This window comes from Lucilia cuprina, chromosome 2, assembly GCF_022045245.1.
Source record: "Lucilia cuprina isolate Lc7/37 chromosome 2, ASM2204524v1, whole genome shotgun sequence".
NCBI classification, from domain to species: domain Eukaryota; kingdom Metazoa; phylum Arthropoda; class Insecta; order Diptera; family Calliphoridae; genus Lucilia; species Lucilia cuprina.
Window position 1 is genome coordinate 44,184,283 of NC_060950.1, and position 21,495 is coordinate 44,205,777.

Consider the following 21,495-nt stretch of genomic DNA (forward strand, 5'->3'; position numbering starts at 1 on the left):
CATAACAATGAAATAGTTAAGCTTACAACTTACCAAAAGAATGACATATAATAATTCTTCAAAATTAAAAAAAAAAAAAATAAAAGCCCTATAAATATTTTTGGGGAGTTATTTCATTATGTTACTTTTAAATCACGAAGTAAAAAATATATGCTTGATAGCCGGCCTTCGGCCGCGCGCCATATGTATACGCTGTTTAACTATATACGCTGTTTAACTGTATACGCTGTTTATATGTATACGCTGTTTAACTTTAATAGAGAAATAAATGCATTTCATTAGCTTCTTAATATGTTTTATACCCGCCATCAAAAAAGATGAGGAGTGCCTTGTATTTGCCATTCCCTTTGTAACACATCGAAATATTGGTTTCATATTCGATTCTAAAACGATCTAGCTGTCCATCCGCCTGTCTGTCTATAGAAAACACGATAGTACGAGCTAGAAAGTTGAAATTTAGAAAATTTTTTTGTTTGGTATTGAAAATGGGCAATATCTCTACACGATTTAACCTAGCAGCCATATAAGGTTCCCATCAGAAAACAACTATAACGCAGGTAACTGGATTATAAAAGATCGGATGGAAATGAAATTCGAAATGAAGAAATTTTAAAATTGTAAAATATTTTGTGGATCGGTCAATAATCATTATTGGTTAATTTAGCAATTTTAAGGCATGGCGCAATTTCCGATAAAAGTTTAATTTGGAATTGAATATCATGAAACTTGACTTAGGACAATTTTTCCCAAGGCTGAAGAAGTGGCCGGTAAACTAAAAATTAATAAATTACAAGTGGCACCTAGTGAGGAAATTTTCGAATTTGTCTCTATTAATGAATTTAAGGAAATGGGCAATAAATTATAAAAAGTATTGAAAGTAGCGCTACTTAATGAGGTGATCCACGTAACAAATGCTATGTTAATAACAGAGATAATGAAACAATATCATGATGATCCAGCGGAGGGCGGACATTCTGATGTTTCAAAAACTCTTAATAAAATAAAAAGATATTGTTTCTGGAAGAACATGACTCGTGATATTACGAAATATATTAAAGTGTGCCAAAAATGCTAGTCGGCTAAAATTACAAAACACACAAAAATGCCATTGACTTTGACAAATACACCAGCTAAACCATTTAATAATACACCAGCTAAACCATTTAATAGTGGACACTATAGGTCCACTACCAAAATCATATAACGGAAATTCATATGCTGTCACAATAATATGCGGCATGACAAAATATCTTGTAACGGTACCTATTCAAGTTAAAAGCGCAAAATCAGTTGCGAAAGCCATATTTGAACATTTTTTTCTTACTTATGGACCGATGAAGAAGTTCATTACGGACATGGGTACAGAGTACAAAAATTCGGTGCTTAATGAATTATGTAACCTTTTGAAGATAGAAAATAGTACATCGACTGCTCATCATCACCAGACGCTAGGAACTATAGAGAGAAGTCATAGAACCTTCAACGAATATGTAAGATCATACATATCCGTTGACAAAAGCGATTGGGATGAATGGCTCAGGTATTTCACTTACTGTTTCAATACCACGTCATCTACGGTGCATGACTATTGCCCTTATGAGTTAGTTTTCGGTAAGATTTCTAATGGGTTTCAACAATTTGATAAGATTCATACAATATCACCTTTATATAATATAGAAGATTATGCTAAGTAAGTTAGATATAGGTTAGAAATAGCACATAAGAGAGCACGAGAAATAATTGATAGGTATAAGTTAAAACAGAAATTAAATTATGATAAGACGTTGTTAGATTTTAAATTAAAAGTGGAAGATTTAGTTTTAGTTAAAAATGAAGTAGGTCACAAATTAGGACCTTACGAAATTAAAAACATAGACTTAAGAAATAATGTAACTATAGTAGATAAGAAAAATAAAAAAGAGCAACTAGTTCATAAGAATAGACTTAAGATTTTCAATAAATAATACAATTAACATTATCCTTAGTAACATATGCGCATGTGCTTTAGTAATAAATAAGATATTTATTCCTATATTTGTAATAAAATTAATTATTAAGATTATAGTAATAATTTGTTAAAGAATGTCCTTACATTTAAAAAGGGTATGAACATTCTTCCGTAAAAGGGAGGTGTAGCATAAAACATGTATCGCTTATGCCGACAGAATATTGAAAAAGCAATTAAAAATAATATCATATGAGAAAAGTCGACTTTCGTTTCAACTATAGAACCCTAACGCACACTACATACTAGGGTTCTATAGTTGAAACGAAAAGTCGACTTTTTCATTTAGTTAAAAGTCAACTTTTCGACTTTTTGCACTTTATGAAAAGTCGAATTTTCGACTTTTTTCATTTAATTAAAAGTGGACTTTTAGACTTTTCGACTATAACTATTTTACAAATAGTCGACATTTCAATTTTTTTCGACTTTTTCCGACTTTTTCCATCCCTTTTTGACTTTTTTCGATTTTTCGACTTTTTCCAACTTTTCGGCTTTTTTGACTTTTCCGACTTTTTCCAACTTTTCGATTTTTGTCTATTTTCGACTTTTTTCCGACTATTTTTTGACTTTTTCGAGTTTTTCCGACTATTTTACAGTTTTTGAATTTTTCCACTTTTTTAAATTTTTCGACTATTTTTGACTTTTTTTCGACTTTTTGTCTTTTTTCGACTTATCGACCTTTATCGACTTTTTTGCGACTTACAGACTTCTCGACTTTTATCAACAAAGTCGACTTTTCGACTTTTTTCACAGACGATAGTCGAGTTATCGACGTTTTTGGAACAAAATAGTCCACATCGAATTTTCGACTTTTTTCGACAAAAAGTCGATTGTTCGAAAGTCGATTTATAGAACCCTACTACATACATTCTTAAACTGAAATCTGAAATTAAATACTTAGAAAAAGGGCAAATACTTATATAGAGACAGGTTTCTATAAAACAGAATATTATGCAAAGATTTTTTAATATAATAAACGCTTTTAAGGTCAATTTCTGAAGAAAAAATTAAATTGCCGACGATTTAGCCGACGCCGACCTAAAATGGTTGCGCCGCAGCCGACCATTTAACATCGGGTTGTATCTCTGCAGCTTCGCTCTGTTCTCTCGGCTTGCTTTGTTTAATTCTAAATTAGGATACTCTTCTTCATCGGATGGAATATTATCTTTGTTTCCGTAAGAGAACGTTTCGTTACCAGTATCGGTAGTAACAACTTCGGCTAATTCATTATCAGCATTTCCAGTTTTATCACAGGCTATTTTATCATCATTACCTTCAGTATCATTGCCACCACCAGAATTTTCATTGTTGTGGTTAATACACATATTTGCACAGGCTTTAGTAGAATACACATCGTCTAGGTTGGCTTCAGTTGTGGTATCATTAGCATTGGTTTCATCAGTGATAACTCCAGTTTAATTTTTAATCCCTAATGATATTATGGAGTTGCTTTTCTAAAGCACATTTTTCATCAACAATAGCATCATAATGATCTACTTCTCTTTTAACAATAAGTTTCATCTCATGTTTAGCAACTAATTTGCTTTTGATTCGCTGTACAGGCACAGGATCTGATGAGTCATGTTTATAATCAATTACTTTTAGACCAATACATTCTTTGGTGATGATTAGAGCATATTCTTTCGATGCATCCTTACAACAACTGAAGTTTCCAAAACTTCACTAGTATCATCACTTTTATTTTCTTCAGTATCTCTATCTTCGTTTCTCCTGGCTTCTTCAACATTTGGTTCTGCTACTATATATTCAGCAGGAACATCATGGAAAGTATTTTCACCATCATAAAATCCTACATAGTCAGGACTTGCCGAAGAAATTTTAGCAGCAACATCAGCGGTTTCTTTAGAGTGTTGAATTGTATCTATCTTCTCATATATTTGTTCGAGAGATCTTTATTTTGGATCTTAATCTTAAACATTGCACATTGAAAATAATAACCCCTTAATTTCTCGAAAAAAAATTAGTACAACGTACAAGTAGTATTACTGAATCACAGTAGTTTATTCCTTCCATATCTATTTGTAACCTTTTGTTAAGGTGTACTAATTTCTCCTCTTATGAAATAGATGCAATTTTTTTCACATGTCTATTTTGATAACAACACAGATATATAAGAAAACATATTTTCTTTTCATCTAGTTCCTCTATGGGATCAGTTTTTAAATCTGGTAGAGTTTTTATTTGTTCTTGCAGACCTTGTTTCGACCTTTTTGCAGCCATCTCTTTTTAAAAAGATTTGCTCTCTTGGAGCTGTTTGAAGCTTTATATGAGCTTCTTTTTTAACTTACCGGGGAGTAACTCACCATAGAATACTGATTGTAGTGGAAACTTTTGTTGTTCGTATAGGTGGTAGCTTAAACAAAACGCGTGATGAGCGCAAACCATTAGTCCTTGTTAAAAACATCACACACGTGCTTGATAGACTAGCTAGTTCGGGAATATGGGCGGGGATCTTGTTTCTCAGTGGACCTAAAGCCTTACAAAAAAATCACGTGTTCTAAAGAAAGTCCTTTCAAAGTATACACAAATTTCCCTGGGAAAGACCTGGCGGGACAAAATGAAATAGTCCTGACCTCAAAACCCTGCCAACCTATGGATTTTCTGGTGATCACTTATAAGTTGATATGGAACTCCCCTAATACACTAATCCAGTTTTTTCAGACCTCGAAGTTTTACCTCAAATAACACACTATTTTATGTTGAGAATATAATATACTTTATTACAAAACAAAATTCAGAACTCGATGTAAATAAATTTAAATACATTTAAAGTGGCTTGAAAAGGAGCTCTTTCTTATAGTACTATAAGTATAAATAATGAAGTAGGTACGTAGTATTGCAAAGATATCATAACATTTTTCTCTTAAATTCATTAATTGAGAATCATATTCAATAATTTCTTCACGCACTTATTAGATGTCTTTGCAATTATACGAATCAAAATACAGTGTTAAAGTAAGAGAAAGAGAAAAAATTAAGTATAACGAATAAAAAAGTGTTATACTTTTTTTAAATTTTTCTTTGACAAATTATTAGGGTTTCAGTTAAAAATAAATGGTTAGAACTATACATATGGGGAAATTCTTTAGGATATTATACAGGATATTACCACTATGAAGTTAACTTTATTGATTTTTGTATAAAAATTCTTTATAATAAGATAGGGCAAATAATTAATTAAGAAAGTATTATCAAACTATTGGTTTAGTAAGTTGAATTGTGTTCCAACAGCTAATAAGTCGACAATTACTTATTATGTTAAAATTTAAGTTTTAAGAGTTTTAATTAAGGGCTTAAAAAGAATTACAGAAAAGGATTACAAGATTAAGCAAATTTGACAAATTCGAGGAATTATGACTCGGTGGTGTGTTTTGGATGTTTTAAAGTTGGTAAATCATTTTTCCATGTGGATGTGATACAGAAATTAACCTCCATCTCCTTGGGGAAATAAATAACGCTTTGGGAGGCTTATTTCGTTTACTCCAGTGGAGTCACGGGCTGTGGCTTAAAAAACTCTTGGCCTCCTACCCGTTTGCCTACACGGAATAATATTTCAGTAAATAATAAGCACACTTCTTAAAATGTTTTTTTTTTTTTTTAATTTAAGCCAATATAATATTTTACAAAATCAAATAGTTATAGTTTATTGAAAGTTAATTCTTGAATGGAGAAAATTATTGAAAAACAAAATTATAAAATACAATGAATGTATGTTTTTATACAAAATTATTTAAAGAAAGTAAAAACATAACATTTCCTCCTCGTCTATTTCAAAACGTGGTAACTAAGGAGAGTAACGATTAGGCTTCTTCTTAATGCGGCTTGATTTGCGTGGTTGTGGTTCTGCTATTACTAATGGAGTTTCAGGAATTGATACCGATGGATTTCCATCTATTAAGGCTCTAGGATCATTCATTTCATCACTTCGATTCTGACTATTTCCAATATTTTGTTGTAAATGTTCAAAAGTTTGAGGACTTTGTTGTGTCGGTTGAACTGATTCTAATAATGAAAAAGGTAATTGGGAAACATTTTTAAAATTAGAGTTATTTAGCGATTTATTTAAACGAATTTGATTAATATGACGTTTCCAATCTTTATTTCCAACATCAATTAAAAACATGATATTTCCAATAGTTTTTATTATTTTTCCGGGTATCCATTTATCCCCTTCCCAAAAATTTCGACATAAGACATTATCATTAATTTTAATAGGAGGTTTTAAATTATCAGAGCATGAGGTGTGGGTGCTGGAAGGGCTTAAGAGAGTCAGCAATGTTCGAGGTTGTCGACCATGTAAAAGTTCCGTGGGAGATTTTCCACATGAGTTTTCTATATGTTGTTATATAGGGAAGAACTGATGCTTGTAAACTTGAACCATCTGTTAATTGTTTTTTAATTGAAGTTTTAAATGTACGTACGAACCTTTCTGCATTACCATTTGAAGAAGGATGAAAAGGTGCTGTAGTGAGGTGTTCAATACCATGTACTTGGCAGAATACTTTAAAATCGTTTGACGTAAATTGTGTTCCGTTATCCGTCACAATTGTTTCTGGTAATCCTTCTATTGCAAATATGTTTTTTGGGAATCACGACACGATTATAATTATTTTGTAAAATTATAACATCACCATTAAATGTCAAGCTATTACGATGACGGTATTATGGTAGTAATTCTTCAGAGAACTTATTCTTATCTGGCCATCCATTTTGTATAAAATTTAAAACTTTTGTTAAATTATTGTCTTCTTTAGAAAATTTTGCAATTGCCTTAAAATCAATAGGAAAATTTTCAAATTGCTCATCAATGTTAATTTCATTAACTTCAATTGATTTGTCAAACTCAACATCTTCTTTGTAAGGTAATCTGGACAATGCGTCTGCATTCCCATGGCATTTTGTACTCTTATACTTGATAGTATATACATAACTAGACAAAATTAAAGACCAACGCTGTAATCTGTTGGCAGACGTTACAGAAATTCCTTTTTCTGGATTAAAAATTGAAATTAAAGGTTTGTGATCGGTGAACAAAGTAAACTTCCTTCCATATAAATAATCGTGGAACTTCTTTACACCGAAAATAATAGATAATGCTTCCTTTTCTATCTGACTATAGTTTTTCTGACTTTCATTTAAAGTTTTTGAAGCAAATGCAATAGGACGTTCCAATCCATCTGGGTATATGTGAGATATAACCGCGCCGACACCATATGAAGAAGCATCTGTCGCCAAAACTATGGGTAGTGTTTCATCAAAGTGAGCTAACTGAGTCATTTCAACTAACTGATGTTTAAGTTCTTGAAAAGAATTCTCTTGTTCTTTCCCCCAGAAAAAACTTTGATTTTTCTTTCTTAATAGATTGAGTGGACCACAAATTGTAGAGAAGTTTTTCATAAATGATGCGTAATAGTTAATTTTTCCTAAAAACGATTGAAGTTCCGCAATATTTCTTGGTCGAGGCAACTTACTAATGGCTTCTGCTCTATTTTCGGATTGTTGAATTCCAGAAGAACTAATAATATGACCAAGATACTCTATCTTTGGTTGCATAAATGAGCATTTTTCAAAATTATATTGAAAACCAGATTCATACAAACGAGTTAAAAGAAGTTTGAGATTATTAATATGATCTTCATCATTAGAACCGGTACATATTATATCATCCAAATAATTAACGCAGCATGGAATGCCGGAAATTGCCTGTTCAGATAATCTTTGGAAAATAGCTACTCCAAACGGTAAACGTTGGTATTTATATAACCCTAATGGAGTATTCACTACTAGTAAATTTTTAGATTCTTCGTCAACTTCGATTTGTAAATAAGCATCAGAAAGATCGGTTTTTGAAAATAACTTTCCGTTCTTTAGTTTATGAAATAAATCACGAATTCTTGGAATAGGATATTGCTCAACATCCATTTGGGGATTAATCGTAACTTTGAAATCAGCACAAATACGAATCTTATTATTTGACTTTGGTATTATTACGAGAGGTGAAGCCCACTGGCTAAACTTTACCGGTTTCCTAATTTGGTTAATCTCTCAGCCTCTTCTTTGAATGTATCAGCTATAGCATATGGAATAGGTCTAGGTTTGAAAAACTTAGGTCTAACATCCGATTTCATATAAATATGAGCTTGCATTACATTACAACGACCCAATTCTTTGGACAATAATTCCTTAAAATCGTTACAAATTGATTTAATTTTAAAATTTTCCTCTATTCGAAAAATCTGTACTGATTTAAATTCATCATACCAATTTAAACCAAATATATTGTTGCAATGTTCTGAATTGGCAACAATAACATCTAAAACTTTCGCTTCTTCACGAATTTTTATATATACTCTACACGATCCTAAAACTGGAATCTCTGAGTTACCGTAAGCATATAATTTAATAGTGGATGGAGTCAAATGAACATTTTTTAATTTCTTATAAGTATTTAAACCAATAATAGATCGGCCATCCCAGTATTAAATTGAAATTGTACTAACTGATCATTTAACTGAATATCTATTAACATCTTATCACCACATCTCTTTATAATATCATCTATTACATTACAATTTGTTATATCAGAATCAATAGACTCAACTTCAACATTACTAATTGGAATAGACTTACATACTGATGCAATGTGACCTTTGCGTTTGGATTTAAAACATTGTGCTTTGAGGAATTTGCAGTCTTTCTTCTCATGCGTTTTGAAACAATTGCTGCATGCCGGTAAGGGTTTCTTTTGATATTTTTCATTTTTATCTTGATTGTTTTGACTTTTTTTATAATGTTGACTATAAGATGGCTTAACTGTATAAATTTCATTATCCAATTGATTTTTGTTTTTTAATGTCTCCAGTGTTTTCTTTGTTGCTTCAAATGTTTCAGCTATTTGTATCACCTCTTGAAGTGAAGGATCATCCTTGTGTAATGCGGCAGTACGTACAGGTTCATCCGGCGTATATAAAATAACAATATCCCTTATTAATTGATCTACATATTTACTATTACAATTGTTGTTTTTACAAATAAAGTTACACTATCTTGCCTTACCTCGTAACTCCATAACCCACTGGTTGTATGTTTCACCCTCATGCTTTTCTCTTTTATAAAACTCATACCTACTTTTAATGACATGAATCTTGGTTTTGTAATGATCGTCTAAGTTTGAAATCAATTCAGTATATGATGCATTTTGAAGTATGTTTTTTCCAATAAGCTTTTGAAGTAAATGAAAAGTTTTGTCTCCGACCCACGAAAGGAAAAATTAACGTTTCTTATCGTTATCTTCTACCCCGTATGCTTTAAATGCTCTTCTAGCTGTCTTTTATACGTATCAAAATCATTTTGTTCATCATCAAAATTGTGAAACTTTGGTACTGCCACAGAAATCGATGCTAAACTGGAAACTGGACTTGCTCCTCTATTCAAGAAACTCTCGAAGAATTGGTGTTGTTCAGCTACCATTCGCTGAGCCCACTGTTGTTGCATTGTAAGAACTTCTGACAAAAATGCTTCCATGTTTTAGCAATAAATGACCTCGCCGCCAATAAAATGTTTTTTTTTAAATTTAAGCCAATATAATATTTTACAAAATCAAATAGTTATTGTTTATTGAAAGTAAATTCTTGAATGGAGAAAATTATTGAAAAACAATTGACAAAACAAAATTATAAAATACAATGAATGTATTTTTTTATACAAAATTATTTAAAGAAAATAAAAACATAAAACTTTTAATTCACAATAATTATATTACCTGATTTGGACAAAAACCATGCGCCAGTATAATAAGTTTTTATTAAGGGTTTTTATATTACAAAATGTTGGACACTCTAGAGGAATTAAGGAATCCTAAATTCCGTCTTTGCCAAAACCTGAATAATATATTTATTGAAATGGTTTATAGCTTTTGACTGCGCAAAATTCCTACGAAATACAATTTGACCGGGTTCCTAGTTAACTGGTCGAGCATGAAGATTATACGTCCTAACGTTTCTTTCATACGACTTTCTTATGTTTTCTTGAGCCTTTTGTCGAACCAATTCCAATTTCTCGTCCTTTTTCAGATCTGTGTGTGCATCTTCTAATAAATTTAATGATCTTAAAAGCTTATATGAATATATAACATATTTTGACCAAACACAAGGAAGTATGTGTAGAATCCAGAACTAACGCGTCTGGAATTTCTTAACGCGCAACTTATCGCTGAAAGATTCTCATCCCAGTTCTGTTGTGAAGGTTTAACATAAGCACGAATGGCAGCTATGACAGAGTGATTTACTCGCTCACTAACGTTTGCTTGTGGAGAGTAAATAGCTGTAAGATTATGAATTTAAGAATTCACTAAAAAGATTCGATTTAAACTAACACCCCATTGTCAGTGATGATACATTTGGGAACTCCAAAAATGTGGAAGATGCGTTTCTCCAAAAATTCCACAACAAGGTTGGAAGTAAATTTCTTTATAGGTTCAAGAAAGTGAAATATACCAGATGACGACCTGGGATATGTGACTAATAGGTCAAGATAAAGTCTCTGAAAGACTTGAACGTACGAGGACTGTTGACCCATTGGAGGTCTTAACGTTTTATTAGTGGCTTTTATTTGTTTGTTTACAAACGTCACAGTTCAGTACGTACTCTGTAACTCATTTTGCGCCAAAAGAAAAATGTTTTTAAACGATTTAAGGTGTTGCCCACACCACCATGTCCGCACAGAGGATGATCATGAGCCCTTTTTATCAAATCCTGTGTTAGAGCATGTGGAACCCACAGTTTCCATGACATTTGCTCCTGAACCTTATTGCCAGATGAATGTTCAATTCTCATATAGATAAATCCATTATCAATTTTAATGTCCGGAATATATTTGTTATTTTCCTGTAGTTTTGTCATCAATGATAAATATTCATGTGATCTGAATTCATCTGATTCTAAATCTATTTCGATAGAGTTTTCAAGTTTGTTAGCAAAGATAGTTTCTATGTTTAAAAGCATGATCGGTTATGATCTCAAAAGTGTGGCCCTCGACGTAAGCTTGAAATTTCTTTATTGCAGTAACCGCAGCTAAACATTCTTGTTCTGAAACTGTGTAGTTTCTTTGGGCAGATGTTAGTTTTTGACTCATATAAGCTACAGGTACTCCCTCGTTACTGTCATTTGTCTGTGCCAGCACGGCCCATATTGACTTGCGTCGCATTGAATGGAAAACGGACGAAAAAAATCCGGGTTGTGCAACACCGATGCGGAACATAAGGAGTTTTTCAGCTCTTCAAATGAAGCTTTGGCGGTATCGGACCATATAAATTTATTATTTTTCTTTGACATGTCTGTTGACGGAACTGTCACTATCGCGAAGTTTCGGACAAATCGTTTGTACCACCCACAGATCCCCAAAAATCGCGTTAATTGACGGACGGACTTCGGAAGCGGATAATCCCTTATGGCTTGAACTTTGTCCGGGTCAGTCCGAATCGTGCCATGACCGATTAAATGTCGCAAGTATTTTACTTGTTTAAGTACAAATTTACTTTTTTCAATGTTAATCGTCAGATTCGCAGTTCTTAAATGAAGAGCAACTTCATGCAATAGTAGAATATGTTCATAGTAGAATATGTTCATGAGGAGTAGGTCATCCAGATACACAAAGACCCTGTTTCGGGATAACCTTATCCATCAGTCTGGACATCGTCTGTGGAACGTTACACAAGCCAAAGGGCATGGTAGCGAACTGGTATAATGGACGGTCAGGCACCGTGAAAGCTGTCTTCTCCTTTGACCCTTCATCCAATGGAATTTGCCAGAAGGCATCCTGCCTACTGAGAATTCCATCAATTAAGGGCTGAAAAAAGGCATCTTTCACGGTGACACTGTTAAGTTTCCTGGCGTCTAAGCACAGACGTACCTTCCCAGGCTTGTGTATCTTGGCAACTATCACAATTAGAATCTTAAAATTTTGCACAAATAACTTTAACACTCATGTAAACATTTTGAACATCAGGGGGCGTGGCACCTTCCATTTAAATTAAATACAAAAATTCGTTTATCTTGGAAACTTAGATTCTTAAACTTTTGCCCGAATAACTTTAACATCCATGTAAACATTTTGGGTAATAAATTAGCGGTCTACCCTCCCATATTAATTAAATACAAAAATTCTTGAGATAATGTAACAGTTAGAGTCCTCAAATTTTGTCGGAGCCATTTTAGTGCAATATGGTTGTTTTAGGATTAAATGTGGGAGGACTAGCGTTAGGGGTGTGGCACCTCCCATATAAATTACATACAAGAATTCCTTTATCTTGGAAACTAATACAGTTATAATCTTAAAATTTTGCACGACTAACTTTAACATCGATGTAAACATTTTAAGTAATAAATAGGCGAACTACCCATGAGGGGATCGGCACCACCTATACTAATTTAATACAAAAATTCGTTTTTCTTAAGATAATATAGATAATACAGTTAGAGTCCTAAAATTTTATCGGAGCCACTTTAGTGTTAAATGATTATTTAGGATAAAATGTGGGAGGACTAGCGTTAGGGAGCGTTGTATCTTCCATATAAATTATATACAAAAAATCGTTTAACATGGAAACTAATACAGTTAGAATATTACGATTTTGCACGAATAACTTTAACATCCACGTAAACCTTTTGGTTATAAATTGGCGGACTATCCATGAGGGGAGCGGCATCTCCTATATTAATTAAATACAAAAATTCGTTTTTCTTGAGATAATACTACAGTTAGAGTCCTCAAATTTAGTAGGAGTTACTTTAGTGTCAATATGATAATTTATTTTTTTACTTTTTTATTTAAAGTTTAAATTACTAAACTTAAGACGACCAGATTTTGCAAATGAAAATAGATGAATATGAATTTCTAACGGTAATTTTTATTATATAATTTTCGGACCCTATAAAGTATATACATATGTATATTTTGGATCCTTATAGATAGCGGAATCGATTAAGCCATGTCTGTCGGTCTGCCCGTCTATATGTTGGTTGAAATTAGTTGTTAGAGGACCCCAGATATCGGCGAGATCCAAATCTTCAAAATTTATGTTAGACATGCGTTCGAGAAGATTTAAAATCAGTAAACTCTGTCCATAAATAATTGATATATCGCAAAAATCAGAGACAACGTCTGGGTCAGCCGAATATAGAACTCTTATATGTTTTTATACCTTACATCACTTTAGGGGGAGGGTATATTAGGTTAATGGTGATGTTTGTAACGCACAATAATATTGGTAGTATACGCCTTACAGAATACCAATCGGCTCATAATAATTTTCTAAGTCGATTTAACATCAGTCCATTTTAAAAATTTTATACTATATAAAAGACATATATAATTATTATTATTATATATATATATATAATATATATATATATATATATATATATATATATATATATATATATAATATATATATATTATATATATATATATATATATATATATATATATATATATATATATATATAATATATATATATATAATATATATATATATATATAATATATATATATATATATATATATATATATAAATATATAAAATATCTATAAAATAAATCTTATGGAAGTTATCAGTGTTTATATCTGGCTATAATCTATATTATAATTTTTATTTTGAAATTGGGAGAGAGAAAGAGGTCCCAATTCCTCAAAAGTCGAATATATCGATACATGGTACAACTGAGTCCTTAAATTTTGTATGGACAATTTTCACATACAAATGAACATTTGGACGAAAAATTGGAGGGTTAGCAATAGGGGTCATGGCACAATTGCCGGGGCGTGACACATACAAAATTAAATTTCGTATATCTGGGAAAGTATTACAGCTAAACGATTTGAACGAATAATGGACTTGAAATAGGGCGTGTGACACCATCCATATGAATTAACAACAATAATCCGTATATCTAGAAAAGTATTGCAGCTAGAATATATGTAAGCATTTGGAAAAATATTAAAATATGTTGCACCTCCAAAATTTTACATGGGATATTTATTCCATCCAAATAATAATAAGAAGTTGGACTATGACATTGTTTCATTTCCCCCTCCCTCTGTGTATATTCAACACACTTGTGAAAACTCAATTCTCTCGTAATGTTTCAAAACTTTTTCCCGAAAATACTGGGATAATAAGTTTCGCAGAGAATTTTTTCACAAACATATAACATTTATTTATTTTTTTTACACAATTTTATTGCCTTTAGCAATGCAAAATATTGTTATTTTCCACAAACTAAAAAGAAAATTTTTTAATTTTTTTGACAATAATTTTTTTATGTTGAAATTAAAATTGAAGAAACAACGTTGTAAATTTTGGTATTGAAACTGAAAAATTTATTTAAAATAATCTTATTTTTTATTTTAAAATATATTTAAAGCACGAAAAATATATTAATTAAATGTTTACTGATCAGATGTTGGCAATATAAATTGAAAAATATGCGAAAGAAAAAATTTAAATGTAATTTATTTTTCCTAAAATTTTTATGTACGATTTTATTCAACTATGTATGTTTGGAAAGAGTGGTGAAGGTGGTTGCAGCTCCAATACTTATATAAAATTCTACCAATACATTCTTAGAGTTAGGTACCGAATGGCAACTCCTTTAGGTACCAACTGACAATCCCCAATTTCTTATTATTCTTTGGGAGAAACCATAAACAATGGTTATGATACCATTCAATCAATTTGAAAAATGTGTATAATGATAGTGTTTTCTCTCATGAAAGGTAGAGATTTTTATTTAAATTGCTTTTAGCGTAGCAAATCACACTGGGTATACCTAGTACCATATAGTAGTATATAGGCCAAACTGATTGTCAAGGATCTAAGTCCCCTGTCAAAGACCTGGTAATAATGTATTAGTAGAAGCACAAAAAACAGTTCTTCAAAAGGTACTAAATAAAAAATGTATTTTTTGGACGTTATTTTTTGTTATTAGTGAGATTTTATATTATAAACACGTATTTTTGTAATTTTTTTCTGCACTAATGGAAAAAAGTATGTAAATATTTTTTTAATTTTCAATACGAAATTTTTCCAGTTTTAACTAAAATGGATTGTCAAAGAATAAAAATATTTTTTTTATTCGTTTGTAAAATATAAATTATTTTCGGGGTGCCCAAAAGTTTTTTTGGAAGAGTAATTTCACGAAGAAAATTTGAAGTTTTGTGAGTGCGTTTAGTTCTCAGAAATGTTTTTTTATTCTCTCAAAGCTTGTCTGTGTGAAGAGAATACATTTTTTTACTGCCACTTTATTTTCGTCTATATGTACTAAGTACTATATGGCTAGTACTATATAATTTTTAATTTAAACTTACGAATATTTTGCGTTATTTGGATACTTTTAAAATAAAATAAAAATAATATTTATAATGTTACATCACTGTACTTATAGAGTAAATCCTATTTGACGTTAATGAATAAAAATTTTGTAGAAAATCTAATGTTTTAAAAAAAGTTTCTCTGTGTAGACCGGAACTAATGTTTTGAACAGAACATGCAAGGCGCGACATTTTTCATACGACTTGATAGAAAAATTCGGTAACTGATTCAAGATTTTTAGTATTAAGATGACTAAATATGACAGATTATAGAAATATATGCCAGAAATAGGACATAAATTATAAAGATGACAGCCAGATAGTTGATTGTCCTCTAAACGATAGGACGTATGGTCAGCTTAGTATAAAATAAAACTGTAGATTCCTTGTATAAAAACTGTCAATTTAACATTACGAAAATATAATCAGACATTAGTTAATAAATGACAAAGTTATTAGAATTGTGGCCTCCGGTAGGTTAGTGGTTACTGTTGTAGTCTAGTAGACCGGAGGTGGTAGGTTGGATTCCCACCTAAAGGCACTGGTTAAGGAGCGTATTTCTTCGGATTTGATTTATATACATTAGAGTGCTCCAAACTTGTATGAAGGGAAAAAATTGTATCCGACAGGCCGTCCCCCCTCTAGAATTGTTCTATGGCTTGTAAAACTATGCCCTGCAAAAATTTAGACTGATAGAACAACATTACCAAGTGCCGCAACGTCTCTTAAGTTTACAAGGGGAAAAATCGATTTTTTAATTTTTTGCTAAAATTTAGCCATTTAGTAATAAATTTTGAACATTATTGTAAAGGAATCGCAATGTGCACATAATAAGCATTTCAGAATTACAAATGTGACAAAAAATTTACATATTTTTGAAATATATTCTAAAAACATTTTCTCACTTTAAATATATTTGTAATTACTCGAATATTAGTTTTTGTCGTATATGATAACGCGAACTTGTTGTCAGCTATGACAAAAAAAGATTGAACTTTTCAAAGGCCGTTTCAAATCTCCAATTTTAGTTTTTTTAAAAACTTTGTTCAACTAATTTAAAAATTTTTGGAAGTTTCATGGGGATTTATGGACAACGGATAAGTGAATATTTAGAGTATTTAAGACCAGATAATATAAAATATATATTCCAAATTTTATTCAAATCGGTCATTCTTAACCTATAAAATTTGGAGTTAAAAGGTCAAATTTTGCAAAATTTGTGGATTTTCAGTATATCATGTCAAAATATTATTTATTTATTGGCGGTGTTAAATAAATATGACTTTAATTCTTAGTATGAAGTCTTGTGTTTAAAATAAAAGTTATAAAAGTAAAATTTAACCCTTTTAAATACATGGGACAAATTTAATCCCCAAGTTCAAAAAATCTTAAAAACGCTATCCATTTAAATAATGCTATCTATAATCAGAGGAATAATAGAAGTAATACAAACAATTATATATTAGGTATAACAGCTTATGAATTTACCCTTTTTGACCACATAAAGTTTGTGTGTGATTGAAAATTGACCGTAAAAAAGGATTACATAAATTATAAGTTTCAAAAACAAAATTTTTCTTTTAAAAATGTTTACATCAAGTTAACTCTATAGTCAACAAGTAAGAAGTTATATTCGGGCGAGGCCGGCCATATAATACTCTACATCTGTATACGAATAAAATATGATAGTTAGTTAGTTTGAAAGGAGGATGTATACACATCAAATCCGAAGAAATACACCTAGGCCTCTATCGGGCCTGTTGTGCGCTCCTTAACCAGTGCCACGGGTGGGAATCGAACCCACCACCTCCGGTCTACCAGACTAGAACACTAACCACTAACCTACCGGAGGTCATAAAATATGATAATTATAAAGTTTATGAGGGTCATCAAGGTTAGTAAAGAACTTGGTTTTGCAGCTTTTTGACGAGATACGAGTATATTAAACATAATTATGAACTTAAAAGTCCTATTTGGCGGGTTCAGTTTTATGGGACTTACGTGAAATAATGGACCGAAGATAACTATTTTCAACAGGCATCGTCTACGATACAATAAAATACACTGTGCCAATTCATTGAATTATCTTTAAAGTTGCGACCTGCAGTTTGATTAAAATGTTTACAAGCTCTTTTCGGGGTTCAGTTGTATAGAGGCTGGATAAAATAATGGACCGATGTAAAGCATTTTCTATAGGCTTCGTCTACGGTATCGTAAAAGAGCATGTGCCAAATTTCATTGAATTATCTCCAAAATTGCGACCTGTATTTTGATTACAAAGTTTAAAAGCCTTATTCGGTGGTTCAGTTGTATGAAGGCTAGGTGAAATAATGGAACGATGTTAACCATTTTCAATAAGCTTTGTCTACGGTATCATAAAAGATTATGTGCCAAACTTATGTACGGTATCGTAAAAGATCATGTGCCAAATTTCATTGAATTATCTCAAAAATTGCGACCTATAGTTTGATTATGAGGTTTACAAGCGCTATTGGGGTTTCACTTGTATGGGGGCTAGGTGAAATAGTGGGCCGATTCTCACCATTTTCAATAGGCTTTGTCCCTGGGATAATAGAAGATCATGTACCAAATTTCATTGAATTATTTGATTACAAGGTTTACATGGACAGACGGACGAACATAGCTAAATCGACTCAGAAATTGATTCTGAGTAGTATAGGACCAATATTATTGTGCGTTACAAACATCAGCACAGACCCAATATACCCTCCCCACTAAAGTGGTGTAGGGTATAATAGAATCATAAATAAAGGATTCATCACACACAGAATTATTTAAAGCTAAAAATTGTTCATAGATTTCTTTATATCTTTAAGCGTTGTTATGGTATTTTTTGTTTAGTATCTCTCATATATGTGACTACCGGTTTCGAGGAAATCAATCATTAAGCCTTTATTTGTATGTGACCGTGATGTTTTTCAAGTGAGGGATAAACGATTTTTTAACACAAATTGGATCCGATTATAATATCTGTCTTTACAAGATATATATTTATTTATAATTTAAAGTAATGTACCCATTTGTTTCCAATATTAATGTAATTAATAGGACAATGTTTTATATTTTAATGAAATAAATACTAGTTTGTGGTCTTACCTAATAAATGAAAGCACATGCTAACATTTCATTGTTTTGTTAATTGAGTTTTTATTTAAAATATTTCATTGATATCAAACATTTATTAAGCTTTTATTTGTATGTGACCGTGATGTTTTTCTAGTGTGGGATAAACGAGCTTTTTTTACAATGTAGCCTCTTTATTGCGTATTTCTTCATGAAAGCACATGCTAACATTTTTTCTTTTGTTAATTGAGTTATTAAAAATATTTTATTGACATTTTACTATCTATTTAATTTAAATTTTTAACTTCTGAAAACATAAATTTTCTAATAAAACTATCAAAAATGTAATCTCAAAAAAAAATATTTTTTTTTCAAGGTTTTAAATTTTGTATATGAATTTTTATATTTATGTAATAATCATAGGGAAGAATATTTTACTAAAATATATTTTTATACCCTTCACCTTCGTGAGAAGGGTATATATCAGTTTGTCATTCCGTTTGTAATTTCTATTATATAATTTTCCGACCCTATAAAGTATATATATTCTGGATCCTTATAGATAGCGGAGTCGATTAAGCCATGTCCGTCTGTCTGTTGAAATCAGTTTTTAGAGGTCCCCAGATATCGGCGAGATCCGAATCTTCAATAATTCAGTTAGACATGCTTTCGAAAAGATCGCTATTTAAAATCAGCAAAATCGGTCTATAAATAACGGAGATATGAGCAAAAATCCGAGACAACCTCTGAAAATTTCATCAAAAAAGCCACATTTTTTTCATGCTTTGTTAAGAATGCAACAACACTGTGAACTGGATAAATATATACATGTGCGTGTGGAGACGTATGTGGTTTTATTCAGCTGTGTATTTTTTTTTGTATGTTTGGATGCTGTTCTGTTCACACGATGCTGAAGGGTATAACAAGAACAAGGAGATAAAGATTTGTTTGAGGGTGTTATTTTTTTGTATGTTTGGAATCCAAACATACAAAAAAATACACAGCAAAAAAATATGATTTGCATTTTTTGTTAAAATAAAATAATTTTCGCTTTTGTTTTGCAAATATATTTTTTAATGAATAGAAAAAAGTATTTAAAACGTTTTCAATTATATGAGAGTAGATTGTGAGTTATTGTACAATAATTTTTACATTAATTTTTTTCCTTCGTGCAAAAGTTGAAGAATCTAGTTCTATTATTTTCTGAATGTTCACATAAATGTCAACTTTTTTTCATGTAAAGTTTAAAGATTCTGGGTCTAATTTTTCTATTTAATTCATATGGGGGCTTCATGACCCCCTAAATGAAAGTACGACCTTTTTCCTCCAATATGTTCATATCAATTTTAAGTGCAAAAATTGAAGAATCTAGTGCTATTATATTCCCACATAAACATACCTTGTATTTAATTATTTTGGGAGGTGCCAAGCCCCCAATGGAAGTCCGTCCGTTATTCTCTAAATGTAGGAAATATTGACTTAATTTTTTGCCGTTTAATATTATTGTTTATTATATTAATTTATTGTCTATAAATCCCCATGAGATCTTCTAAAAAGTTTTAAATTTTTTTAACATAGATTCAAAAAAACTGAAATTGGAGGTTTGAAACTGCCGTTGAAAAAATCAAACTCAGAAAATCGACTCAGAAAATGATTCTGAGCCGATTGGTATACTTTAAGGTGGACCAATATTATTGTGTGTTACAAACATAAATTAAATTTGTTTATACTCAATATAAAACTTTTTGTTATATATCTGTTATTCCTCTCATTATACAGAACATTATTCAAATAGATAGTGGTGTTTGGTGTTAAATTGTTTCCAAGTGCCTCTATGTTAAATATTGGACTATATACGATAAATTGTGGTAATTTTTGGTAAATATCACCCACAAATAAATATTATTTCGATATGGTACACTGAAAATTCTAAAATATTTCAAACTCCACAGTTTATGAGTTAAAAATGTCGGATTTGAATAAAACTTCGCATATATATTTTGTATTATCTGGACTATAATACTCGGAAAATACTTTATTTAAAATGTACCACAGTAATGAATTAATACATATTCTCGAAAATATTGCAAAAAAATGCAATTTTCCCGAAATTCTCCGAGATCAAATCGCAGGTGCAGCTAACATGTAGGAATATTGACTTAATTTTTTGCCGTTTAATATTATTGTTTATTATATTAATTTATTGTCTATAAATCCCCATGATTTCTTCTAAAAAGTTTTAAATTTGTTTAACATAGATTCAAAAAAACTGAAATTGGAGGTTTGAAACTGCCCATAAAAAAATCAAACTTTTCTGACCAAGTTTGCGTTTTCTTATAAAAACAAAAACTAAGATCCGAGTAAATATAAATATATTTTTGAATATATCCAAAAAAATTAATTTTGTGTCACATTTCGAGACACTTTAATATCCTGGGTATTTTGCTATAACATTTAAAATTTTCAAGCAATTTTTGTGTTTTATATATTTCTGTTACTCTTCTGCTTACTCTGGGCATATTACGATTCTTTTACAATAAAGTGCTAAATTTATTACTACATGGTCAAATTTAATCAAAAACTGAAAAAAACGTTATTTCCCCTTGCATATGCACTTCAGAGCATTTGCGGCACCTGTTAACGCCTAATTTTTTTTATGTAGTTTAAGAAAAACAGAACAATTCTGGAGGGGTAAAATTCGCACTATAATATACATCCTCCTTTTAAACGAACTAATAAGCTAAAAAGCAGAATTGAAATCTAGGTCGGATATTTGATCATTCTTGTTTTATTTATTTATAGAAAATATGTGAAATTAATTTTTTATTAATTCTTTTTTTTTAGGTCACGACCTCTTCATAAACTTTGCGAATATGAAGGCCGACAACTCCCAGAAGATTATAAGTCAGATTGTTATGAAGACATAGATGAGTCCAACTACGCTTGCAAAGAAAAATATAGAATAATGGTAAGTAAATGATACTTTTAAAACAATTTTAAGTACAATTGGATGCTAC

The 21,495-nt window shown here is 30.9% G+C and overlaps 1 protein-coding gene across 5 annotated transcripts in view; it reads left to right on the forward strand.

The window, feature by feature from the left end:
- The window catches only part of LOC124419329, a 286,456-nt gene that overhangs the window by 116,983 nt on the left and 147,978 nt on the right, over positions 1-21,495 (forward strand). For all 5 annotated transcript variants that reach the window (XM_046948202.1, XM_046948208.1, XM_046948183.1 and 2 more), the window contains exon 3: positions 21,323-21,446. In XM_046948202.1, the coding sequence (XP_046804158.1) occupies positions 21,323-21,446 (124 nt within the window). The remainder of the gene's footprint in view (positions 1-21,322; positions 21,447-21,495) is intronic.